Source organism: Prionailurus bengalensis, chromosome E4 (assembly GCF_016509475.1).
Source record: "Prionailurus bengalensis isolate Pbe53 chromosome E4, Fcat_Pben_1.1_paternal_pri, whole genome shotgun sequence".
Lineage (NCBI taxonomy): Eukaryota > Metazoa > Chordata > Mammalia > Carnivora > Felidae > Prionailurus > Prionailurus bengalensis.
Genome location: NC_057360.1, coordinates 63,091,629 through 63,103,637, shown reverse-complemented (window position 1 = coordinate 63,103,637; position 12,009 = coordinate 63,091,629). Strand labels below are relative to the sequence as shown.

Sequence of the window (12,009 nt, the reverse complement as noted above, 5' to 3'; positions counted from 1 at the left end):
CTTTAGTCCCCGATTCCATGAAATAGAAATCAGAAGTAAAGATTTAGAGAGGAGGGAGGGATGCAGGCCAAGGAGTGAACAGTGTTTGACTAGAAAAAAAGGAGAGGGTGGGTGTGTGTGGCGGGCATTCCCAGGCAGGGCCATTCCTCAAGGCGGGGGGGGGGGGGGGGGGGGGGGGGGGGGGGGGGGGGGGGGGGGGGGCTCAGCAGGTGGCTTGCATCTGCCTCATGCAGGGGTGGGGAGGAAAGATCACCTGGGGACCCTACAGAGGGGTCTCCCTCTTCCTGGGCTCCCAGCCCCCAGGGAGAAGGTTATTAGCAGGATCAGCCATAACCTCAAACAGGCTTTCCACCCACCTCTTAACCTGGTTTCACTCCAAGCTCTGCCCTGCCTAGAAAGCGTGTGAGAGATTGGCTTCCTTTGATCCCTCTTTCTGTTGTCTTCCCATTTCACCAGATTCTCATGTGATGGGGGAGGGATATAACCCACTCTCCTATTTTTAGTGTTTATTCAGATTGACTGTGTCGCATTTGTTTTGATGCATTTGGTGACATCAGGTGATAATTGAAAAGAAACTATGTAGCCTTTAACCTGACCTTTCCCTATTGATATCAGAGAGCCACATGGTATGTCATGAGTTCATCCAGAGGATATAATAAACATGATTTTCATGTGTAGCACGAAGCCAGTCTTTATTGTTTTCTTACAAGTGTGAATGAAATAAACACTATCATACATAGATTTTAATTTTTTAATATATATTTTTTCCGTTTTATTTTTGAGAGTAAGACAGAGCATGAGTGGGGAAGGAGCAGAGAGACAGGGAAACACAGAACGTGAAGCAGGCTCCGGGCTCTGAGCTGTCAGCACAGAGCCCGATGCAGGGCTCGAACTCAGGAACTGTGAACCTGAGCCGAAGTCAGACGCTCACCTGACTGAGCCACCCAGGCACCCCTACATAGATTTCAAAACAGTTCCATCAGCACAGGTTTAGTAATTATTAATAAATGTCATTGTACAAAGTTATAATTCTTTCTCATTTTTAGATGAAACCTATTACCTTACATTATTATATATAATAGAAGTCCATAATTTAGGGGTACCTGGCTGACTCGGTAGAGCATGTGATTCTTGATCTTAGGGTTGTAAGTTCGAGCCCCATGCTGGGTATAGAGATTACTTAAAAATAAAATCTTTTTTTTTTTTAAAGAAATCTAAAAAAAAAAAAAAGAAAAAAAATCTATAGGTTATTAAACATATTAAAAAATTACTGATGAAAGAACTTGAATTCAGATTTTAAAATAGCTCAAGTCTATTCTGATATAACAGCTTCACTGAAGTCTGAGGTTTGGGGGTCAGCTTTTTAAGTTATACAGTTTATCTTATTTTTTAGTAAAATATCTAGTTATTTATAATAGTGCACCATACAGAAAGAAACGGTCAATCTCATTTCTGTGCCTCGATGATCGCTAATTATTTGAAAGCTGTTCTCCTCCTAGGATTATTTCACCAAGTTTGTGTTCAGTTTAGATTAGGAAGAATATAGTGTTCTTAAGCAAAAAGTTAATAGAACTAAAAACAAGTCCACACTCCATTGTTTTTATTTGTATTTTTGAGATTTTACTGTAGTTCTGGGTAGTTGACCTGACTTTAAAATATAAAGCTAGGAAGGCATAATTTCCATCTATCAAAATGCAGTTCGTAATTTCATTTTGAAACAAACAGTTCTATTTATTTTAAGAAGGTGAATGGTAGTGATAAACACCAAATCCAAATTTCTGAAAACCCAGTCGTGCCTCTTTTGTTGCTCTTTAAGAGAAAAGATGAATGTATGATACCCTTAGAGCATAAAAGATTTCTTTCTTCCAATCTTTTAAGAATTGATTTTAGGCGCCTGAGTAGCTCAGTCAGTTAAGTATCTGACTCTTGATTTTGGCTCAGGTCATGATCTCAGTTTGTGAATTCGAGCCCCGTGTTGGACTGACAGAAGCTGCTTGGGATTCTCTCTCTTCCTCTCTCTCTGCCCCTTCCCTCCCACACATGCGTGTATGCGCACACTCCTCTCTCAAATAAATAAACTTTAAAAAAAAATTGAGTTTATTATCCAGAAAACTTTTATTCATGCTAAGTGTGACTATTTGATTAATTGCTTTACTTTCATAATTAAAAAAAAAAAAACACTCTTCCAAATGCAGCTGTCCTCAAAGAATTAAGAGATTGAACCATTTTATCCTTATTCATCCAACAAAATGTTTATTGAGTAGCCATTATATTCCAGGCTGTTCTCATTCTAAAGAATCCAGTGATAAAACAAAGCCCTCACTTTTATGTTCTAGTGACAAATACTTATAAACAGATATACAAATATGTAAAACGAATGTCAGTTTGTGGGAAATGCCAAGAAGGACAATCAGGGTCAGAGGACAGAGCATACTTTTAAATGAACATTGAAAAAGTACTTTTGTTTTCAGGTTGAAGCGTATAAAATCTTCGGCATATGTTGTTAAATTAAAAATTTTGATTTTTGACCATCGCTGCTGGTGGAAATTAGAGAAATTAAAAACTCATTGTACATATTTTGTATAAAAAAAATGTAGCCTCACCTAGTGAATTTAGCATTTATAAATGGAAGTGTCTATGGAGGAATAAAATCTTGAGTTAACCACTACTATACTTTTCGCCGTAAAGTCTGCAGCTCATGAAATCTGTGATTCTGGAGTGGTTTCAGCTTGCACCAGCCCCTCGGGAGCCTGTTGACACAGCACCGAGTTACAGATTATTATTCAGCTGTAGAAGTTTTACGCTTAGGCATTTTCTTACATCTTCCTCTCTCAGTCCGTTGAAATCTTGTACTCTTGCCAAATAAAACAAATCTCATACTAATAAGAAGCTATAAATAAACAGTAGGAGCATGAGTCAGAGCCAGCATCACCCTTATTCCTTGTGTGTACCTCTCTACTGCTCCCCAATATGTTCGTTTTGCACAAACACGTAGCACTGCGTAACTACTCTTCTACAGAGCAGCTCCAGGTAGTTAAGCGAGGGTGATTGTGTAGAACTCAGCAATCCTGTGACTCCCAGATTTCTGGTCTGTTACCGCAGTCAGAAGCAGAATGTCAAACTCGGCATCCTGTTGGTGGGAGACAGAAATCTGTGTCCTACCTTTCCTGTCTAAATCCCTAAAGAGCCCAGCCCAGAAGACGGCAGTGAGGACTCCCAGGAGGGATGTTGCACAGTTGAGCAACTTTCCAGGGAGGAAAAAAGAGAAAGATGAGCTGCTTGAGAGTCCCATGTCTTCCGCTAGTCAGGTCCCGTCTGATAAGTTTTATCCTGTTTTGCTTCATTAATTCATTTATTCATTCAGTAAATGTTCATTGAACACTTGCTTTTAGCAGACACTGTGCTACCATAGACTGTATAAAAATGAATAAGCTAAAATCCTTGTCCTCCAAGAGGTTATCATAGTGGAGACAAGTGACTTGTAAATCTAAAATGACAACGCTGTGATAGGAACTGTGAAAGAGATACATGCAGAATACTCTGAGATTACAAACAGAACTACTGTTTCTGGAGCATTTAGTGTCCTAGCTGTTTGAGGTAAGTTGTTTCATTTAACCTTCTCGGCAGCTTTATGAGGTAGATAATACTACACTATGTGACTTGTGCCCAGAACACTAACCTCACCGAGGAAGGAGGGGGTGGTACCTGGGTAGGTTTCTTCACCGAACACCCCTTGAGTTGATTCTAGAAGGGGGAACGAGTAGGGTAGGGCGGGAGGAGGAGGAGGCAGTGTGGCGTTCACACAGAGAGAGGTGAATACGTAAGTGCAGAGGACGTAGGAGAGAGCCTCTGTTGAAATGGAGAGTAGCTTCTGGGAAATAAAAGATGGCAGGGTCCATTCGTGGAGGAACTTGTGGGCCATGCCTAACGAATCTGGTCCGTACCCTGTAGAAGATGGAAATGTGGCCAGACACGCATTTTAAGAAGGTAACTGCAGTTGTTTGTACCAGATGTTACAAGAGGGTTTGTACTTTTAAAGGAAGTAATTTCTTTAAAGAAGAAATTCTCCATTGTTACGCATCGTTTTAAGCATATACGAACATTAAGTTCTCAAAGCATCTTAAACTTCTAGATTTATAGCTATAAAGCCAAAGTAATTGTGTAAATTAAATAGAAATAAAATTACAAAGAGAATAAAATTAACACCAACAACATGAATTTACGTAAAAGATCATGTTGGTGGGAAGTCGTCACGCCTGACAAGTGAGCGTGATGCCAACTCTCACGGTGCAGGTTCCTTGCATTTTTACTTAGACGTTTTCTCACTATCGAGTACTCTTTGAGAACCGAATTCTCCCTCCAGTTTTCTCTCTCTGACCCACTAAGGAAACCTTTGCTCCATCTGATTAACAGTTGTTTAGGAGAAGGGGAAACAAAGATAACCATACCTAATAGGCTTTTCTCTCTGATCAATTAAGGTAGTGGTACTGGTACTGGGGATGCCTGGGGGGCTCAGCTGGTTAAGCATCCAAATCTTTTGTTATTGAAAAAAATTGTTTTTATTTATTTTGAGAGAGAAAGAGAGCAGGGGAGAGGCAGAGAGAGCAGGAGGGAGAGAATCCCAAGCAGGGTCCACACTGTCTGCACGGACCCCAATGTGGAGCTCGAACTCACGAACCGCAAGATCATGACCTGAGCCAAAACCAAGAGTAGGATGTTTAACCGACTGAGCCATCGGGTGCCCCTGGTTAAGCATCCAACTCTTGATTTTGGCTCAGTCATGATCTCACAGTTTTTGAGATCGAGACCCAAGTTGGGCTCTGTGCTGACAGCATGGAACCTACTTGGGATTCTCTCTCTCTCCTTCTCTCTCTGTCCCTCCCCTGCTTGTGCTTTCTGTCTCTCTCAAAAAATAAATAATCCAATAAACCTTTAAAAATGAAAATAAAATAATGGTACTTGGTGGCATTATAATCATAAAAAAATAGAATTATTGGCCCCCAAATTGCATGGCAGTTATAATATCACCCCAGAATATGCTTACATCGATTGTTTTATCATCCCCGTGAATTCACACAAATAATTACAAGGAACTGATGGACCACAATATGTGAAATGCAGAACTAGAGGGTTCATTGTTCATCCAGAACAGGGGTTTTGAAAACAAGGGAGCCATCAGTGCCTTGGGTAGAGAGTCATTGGCCAAATCATTTAAAAAAGTCAGGCATCTGGGACCCAGAGGTTAATAGATTTTGGTTAGAATCCATGATCTTAGAGATCCTTGATAGTAGACATCAGCGTTTCCAAATTACACCAATTATGTCATTTGTAAGAGAAAATACAAATGTGATGAAGACATGGCAATTGCAGAAAGGGTTCTGCTGAGAAATGTACTTTTCAGCCAAGGTAGCTAGTAACATTTGCACTTCACTTACGCCCTCTGTGATACGGATTCTAAAAAACTCAAGCAAGTTTTGGTTTTTTTTTAATTGCTTACATCCAACTCTGTAATACAGTGAGTCATCACTGATAAATAACAAGACCGTGAACAAGAAAAGTATACCTTGATTTGTTTGTATAGAATTCACAGTTCTCCATTCCAGAGGGTGAAGGGAGATGTTGGAATGTCGATGCCTCTCCTTTAATAATAGCTAACATTTACTGAGCACGTCCCACGTTCAAGGCACTGTGCCGAACTCTTTATTAACTAGATCCTCAAAACAACTTTTATGAGATAGCTATTATTGTCATGCTCATTTTATAGATGAAGAGAATGCAGCGCAGAGAGGTAAAACAACCGAGCAGGGTCACATGGCTGGTAAGTAGCAAAGCCGGGGTTGGAACGTGGCAGGGTGACTGCACAGCCTTAACCACAGTGCTGTTTTGCCACTCCTCTTTGCATAAAGGTGTGCACAGGTTAGACCTGGAGACAGATCCTGGAGATGTTGAATTGGCAGCTACGACCGACCAGAGGCCATGGCAGCAGGTGCTTCTACACTGTTTATTTCTGTACCTTTGCTTGCTGCAGACTAGGAGGAAGAATGAGAAGGGGAAGGGAGGCATTTGTCAACCTAGAAAGTGACTCTGGCAGCGTTCTCACTGACTACATTGGAAAACGAAGCATTTTATGCTCACTAGGGGGTACCGATAAGTTTTGAACGAAGCTCTTTGGTCTAGATAACTTAAGGTCCATTGCAATCTAGAGATGAAGAATTTTATCAACATAAGGGCTCATCAGAATCCTACGATTATCTAGGTTTAGCCCCATTGATTATATTTCTCCTAACTTCTATTGACAGAAAGCTGTGAGGAAATAAGTATTTTGAAGGATTAAATTCCAATCTGTATCTCCAAGTTACATTTATTTATTTATTTAGAATTTTTTTTTTTAATGCTTATTGTTGAGCGCAAGCGTGAGCGGTGGAGGAACAGAGAGAGAGAGGGAGATACAGAATCTGAAGCAGGCTCCAGGCTCCCAGCTGTCGGCACAGAGCCCAACACGGGGCTCGAACTCAAAAACGGCGAGATCACGACTTGAGCTGAAGTCAGCCGCTTGACCGACTGAGCCACCCAGGCGCCCCTCGAAGTTACATCTATATCCAAGAGTTGACACAATAGTTGCTTAGACTAATTCGCCAAATGGAACTCATACATAGGACCACAGAATCCTTTCTTTACAGGCTTAGTTTCAGAGCTGGAGGATATTTAAAGGATAAATCAATCCGTAAATCTGTAGGTATTACTAAAAGAAGAGTGGTGTGTCAGTCTTGGCATCCGTACATGCTGAACCCTGCTGGGCTGTAGAGAAAGGAGAAACTGACCTGAACAAGACAACACTACACAGCTGTTCATGGCTTTCTTCCACCTGTTAGCACTCGGCGTCCATTTCATGGGTGGGATCATGGCATGCAAGTGCATTAAATAATTTTTAAAAACAACTGCTGATTGCTGATGGTCAGTGGGGAAAGCAGCATTAGGAGCTGTCACTTTCCTACCAACTGTTGCTTTCATTCACAAGGACAAGAAACATTGTGAATGAATACAATTCTTACACCACGCCAGAAAAAAGAGCAGCTGAGCCCCCTCCCCAAGGATTTTATATCCTATCATCAGACAACTAAAGAAAATAATTTCATATAAATGGCTGCATTAGTCAGTGTCATAATATAAAAAGTCCTCCGTTATTTAAAAGAGCAACTAGAAATATTTTCTCTTTGAAAATAGAGTAACCAAACTGCCCTACGATCCAGCAGTTGTACTACTAGGTATTTACCCAAAGGATACAAAAATACTGATTTGAAGGGACAGTGCAACCCGATGTCTGTACCAGTACTATCAGCAATAGCCAAACTTTGTAAAGAGCCCAGGTGTCCATCAACTGATGAATGGATAGAGAAGATGTGGTATATACAGTGGAATATTACTCAGCCGTCAATCAGAGTGAAATACCGCCAGTTGGAATGATGTGGATGGAGCTAGAGTGTATGATGCTAAGCAAAATAAGTCCACCAGAGAAAGACAAATGCCATATGACTTCACTCATATGTGGAATCTGGGACACAAAGCAGATGAACATATTTGAAGGGGCAAAAAAAGAGACAGGGAAGCAAACCACAAGAGACTCTTCATGATAGAGAACTAACTGAAGGTTGATGGAGGGAGGTGGAAGTGGGATGGGCTAGGTGGGTAATGGGTACTAAGGAAGACGCTTGTTGTGATGAGCACTGGGTGTTTTACTTAAGTGATGAATCACTAAATTGTACTCCAGAAACCAGTATTACACTAAATGTTAACCAGCTAGAATTTAAATAAAAATTTGGAATAAGAAAAAAAGAGTAACCATTTGATAAACCATATATAGCGCTGAGGATATTTTTCAATTAAAGAGAATTTCTGTAGTAGCTCTCGTGTAATCTGTTATAGCCAAACTTATGAAGAAAAATCAAGATGTGGGAAAGCTGTGGTCATGTTTCAGGATTGGATTTTCCTTTTCCGTGTGATCGCTCTATCTAAATTCCCATTAACTTGAATGTAAATTTGCATGTGTAAAAATATATGTATATCCAAGTTATCTCTTAGGAGAGGTTTAATGTAGGTATAAATAGAAATTCTTCCTTTAACCACAAAAAGGAAAAATTAGTATTGAATTCTGCCTTTTCTCATCTCTTCATATCCCAAACTATCACCATGTACTATTAATTGTACTTCCTAAAACTCTATATTCTTCTCTCCAGCCCCATTGCCATCACTTTGAGGCATGCTTTGGATTCTATCAGCAGTCTCTATTCTCCTCTTCAGATCCACCTCGACCACTGAAGTCCTCCATCTGTGTGTGTATGTGTGTGTGTGTGTGTTTGTGTTTTCCCTGCCCTTCACTGGCTTTTTATTAAGTCCAAGTTCCTTAATCATGGCAAACAGGGCCCTGCCTCTAGGAGCTGGTCCTTGCTTACCCTCTTGCCTCGTTTCCTGCCACCTTCCCTCCTACCTGAAGATCCAGCTTACCAGTAGTTCCCCAATACCCACCCCATACACACCACAACATGTATACACCTTTATCCCCATACACACATCGTTGAAAATATAATTCCCTCTTCCACTCCTTTGTCACATTCCAAGACCTGAAATGATCGAAACACAGAAATTTCATCCCCTAATTGGGGCTGAACACAGATGACTTGAATACAAGTGAAATCGCTAGTTTGTTAGTCTAGTTATCTTACTGTGGTACATGTGTTCTTGGAGCTTTGAGGCACTCCCCAGGTCGTGCCTCAGAGCTAAGGAATTTCTTTCCAAATTCCCTTCAGGAATTGCCTTGTCCTCAACTTTGGACAACTGTGAAGGGGCTTTCCCCTTCCCCATGGGGTCAGCTGAGGCTTAGAGATTTCATCAGCTTCTCCCTCTGCTGTAGCTCTTCCTTTCCAGGGGTCCTTTGGTTAAGAACAGCCCCTAATAAATTTCCTGGAAGCAATCTCTGTCCGCTTGCTGCGGAGACCAACCTGTAACATGTCTTGTTGATACTTTTTTGTTCTAGATCTTGTGAAGTCATGGTTTGCTAAAATCTTACTAATTCAAGGTTGTTTCATCAGACGGGTATTGAGCACCTGCTCCACACCAGGCATTGTGCCACATGCAGCGGAGACAAATTCAGACTTGGCCTATGCCCTGAGGAAGTTTGCAGTTCAACTGAGGTGACAGTTACTTTCAGAACTTATAACATCTTAGAATAATCCTTTTTTGATCTAAACTTTAATAATTTCAGTATAAAATCCAAGGTATGCACTATGGTGTTGCAAAGAACAAAAAGAAAGTATTTCAGGAAAATGAAAGTAAAACAAGTAGAGCGATCGTGGATCTCCTTGAGCTCCTATGTATAAAGTACATCGACTCGTCTGCTTGGTCCTCACAGTGCTCAAGTTTACCGATGTTCTTTGGCACCGTCTTTCCCGGGCAGGCTTCCGGCCGAGAGGCCGGGGGTGGGGGTGGGGGTGGGGGACTGCTCCGGGAACTAGATCCGCAGCCCCCCCCCCCCCCCCCCCGACCCCCACTGCACACACACAGGTGCCAGGGCCGCCTGGCTGGGGCGTTGTCCGGAGGGCGCGGTCGGCACGTGGCTCCCTCCCCTCCCCACCCACCGCGGGCCGGGCCGCGCCGCCGGGAGTCCGGGACGTCACTTCCGGCGTGGCTGGGCATGGTCTGTTGGGAGTTGGCCGTGGCGGCGGAAGCCCAAGGCCGGCCCGCCGGCCGCGGGGGGAGCCCGGGTAGTGTCCGCCGCCCCAACGCTCGACGCCCCTGGACGTCATGGCTTCCCCGCTGAAGCTGGAGCAGGACGTGCGGGGGAAAGTGGATTCGTTTCGGGCCCGCATCGCGCAGGAGGCCGAGGATCTGGTGTCCACCTTCTTCCCTCAGAAGCTGTCGGAGCTGGATAGTCGGGTCCAGGAGCTGCGCCTGCAAGACCTGTCCAGAATCCGTTCGGTGCCGGCCCCGGAGCCCCCTGCCGCCCCCGACACCGCGGGGGACGGGCCCAACCGGGACCCGCCGCCTCCGCAGACCCAGCCCTCGGTCAAAGTGCCGGCACTGCCGGGCAGCGAGGGACAGCTGCTGCGGAGCAACCAGCATCTGGTGGAGCTGATCGAGCGGGTGAAACCCGAGATCGAGCTGTTGAGGGAGAAATGCAACACGGTGCGCATGTGGGTGCAGCTGCTCATCCCGAAGGTGGAGGACGGCAACAACTTCGGAGTGTCCATCCAGGAGGACACCGTGGACCAGCTGTGGACCGTGGAGAGCACGGCAGCCTCCTATCTGCGCCGCTTCTCCACTTACTACAACACCAGGGCCAAGCTGGTGTCCAAGATCGTGAAGTACCCCCAGGTGGAAGATTATCGCCGCACGGTGGCCGAGGTGGACGAAAACGAGTACCTGAGCGTGCGCCAGATCCTGCTGCACGTGCGGAACCAGTACGCCACCCTGCATGATGTGATCCTCAAAAACATCGAGAAGATCAAGACCCCTCGGAGCACCAACACTGACAACCTCTACTGAGGACCTGCCCCCACCCCTCTTTCCTTCAGGAGGTGGCCGCGCTGTTCGGGCAGCCGAAGGGGGTTAGAAATGACGCTGCAGGTGATGGACCGACTGGAAACGTGCCCGACCGTTCAGTGACCGTTTCGTACAGCTTATCCTCCCACTGAATACTTCCGGCGTAGTTTTTATTTGCTTTTTCTTTCGCTGAGAGGATGGGGACAAGCCGTCTGGTGGAAGGTGGGAGGGTTGGCCAAGGAAAAGGACTGCCATTTTTAAAAACAGCCTTTAAAAGCAGCTTCGTAGACGAATGTGGGCCAGGGTTTCTCTTTTATGGCATTGCTGACATTGAATGCTTTGAGGGGTTACTCCAGGAAAAACCTTAATGTTTAAAAGAAAGCTAAATGAAGCTTTTCCTGAGGTTCTGCTATGCGTTACTTTGTCCAAACCTCAGAAACGCTCCTTTCGTCACCATCGTCTGGTTTTTTTTTTTTTGCAAGGAAAGGAGTTTACAGAGATGTGTGGAGGTCACCGTATGTCTCCAGTTTGGCAGATTGAAATAAAACTTGGTTTTAACATTTTGCGATGGACTCAGCCTGCTTATCAGAATGTAGTCTTCAGTGGCACAGGGTTTCCCTCCTCCTCGGTTGGACCCCCCACGCTGGAGATTTTCCGGCTCTGGCGTGTAAGAAAAATGAGCAGATAAAGAGTCTTAGATCTTTAGTGTTCTGAAGAAATGCACATCCACACCTCCCTTAGAGCCAAGAGGGATCTGTGCACACTGCTTCCTTGCACGACCTTCTGCCGTCTCCGCGTCTTCCAGTTTTCTTTCACACGGCTTAGGATTTCTTCTGTGTGTTCATTGCCTCAGAAGTTCCTGTTGGATCCTTTAAGCTTTGTATCGCATTTGCTTTTTGTTTTTTTCTTCCTCCATTGAATTTCATCTCTGTTTCCCCTCTCACCTCTTGAGATATTTCTTAGATAATTCTTAGGGCGGCTCATTCGAATTTCCATCTCAAAGGATGTGGATCGTTATTTAAATCCAAAGACTCTAAAACGTAACTTTGGGTGTTTACCCCCTGCTTTTGGGGTCTGGTTGAGAGGAAACCGTTGTCTTTTTCCTGCGTGATCTATACTGTTGGTATTTTTCAAGCCCAGCATTTCCAGATTTCAGTTGCAGATTATTACACTCTTGAATCACCTCATGCATTACAGAGAACTTCTTTCTTTTGATGCGAGGGATCCTCTCTCCCTAGTGGTTTTTGTTCCGAATTTCATGTTTTCTGATAGTAAAGGTACTTTAGTCAGCTTTTTAGTGTTAATATTAATCTGAGGATCTCCATCGCTCAGAAATACCATTGGGAAAAAGCATGAGCAGAGTGCCTTTTGATGCCTTTTTATATACAGGAATGAGATCATCTCTGTGCCCGGTGGATAGCTTCCTCTCTTTTTCCCGTTCAGCTACTTGTACCCTGAATCCTCATAATGTTT

At 43.8% G+C, this 12,009-nt stretch overlaps 2 protein-coding genes across 3 annotated transcripts in view; both read left to right on the top strand.

Annotated features, from left to right (window-relative positions):
* Positions 1-12,009, top strand: part of ATF6 (activating transcription factor 6) — a 205,599-nt gene that overhangs the window by 107,998 nt on the left and 85,592 nt on the right. The gene's annotated exons all lie outside the window — the stretch shown is intronic.
* Positions 9,628-11,099, top strand: LOC122475618 (proteasome activator complex subunit 3-like). Its single transcript, XM_043567584.1, has one exon. It carries the CDS (start codon positions 9,799-9,801, stop codon positions 10,537-10,539), a length of 741 nt encoding a protein of 246 aa, XP_043423519.1. The 5' UTR covers positions 9,628-9,798; the 3' UTR covers positions 10,540-11,099.

Excerpts from the sequence above, each read along its gene's own strand:
- LOC122475618 (XM_043567584.1), top strand. The coding sequence starts at position 9,799 with ATGGCTTCCCCGCTGAAGCTGGAGCAGGACGTGCGGGGGAAAGTGGAT.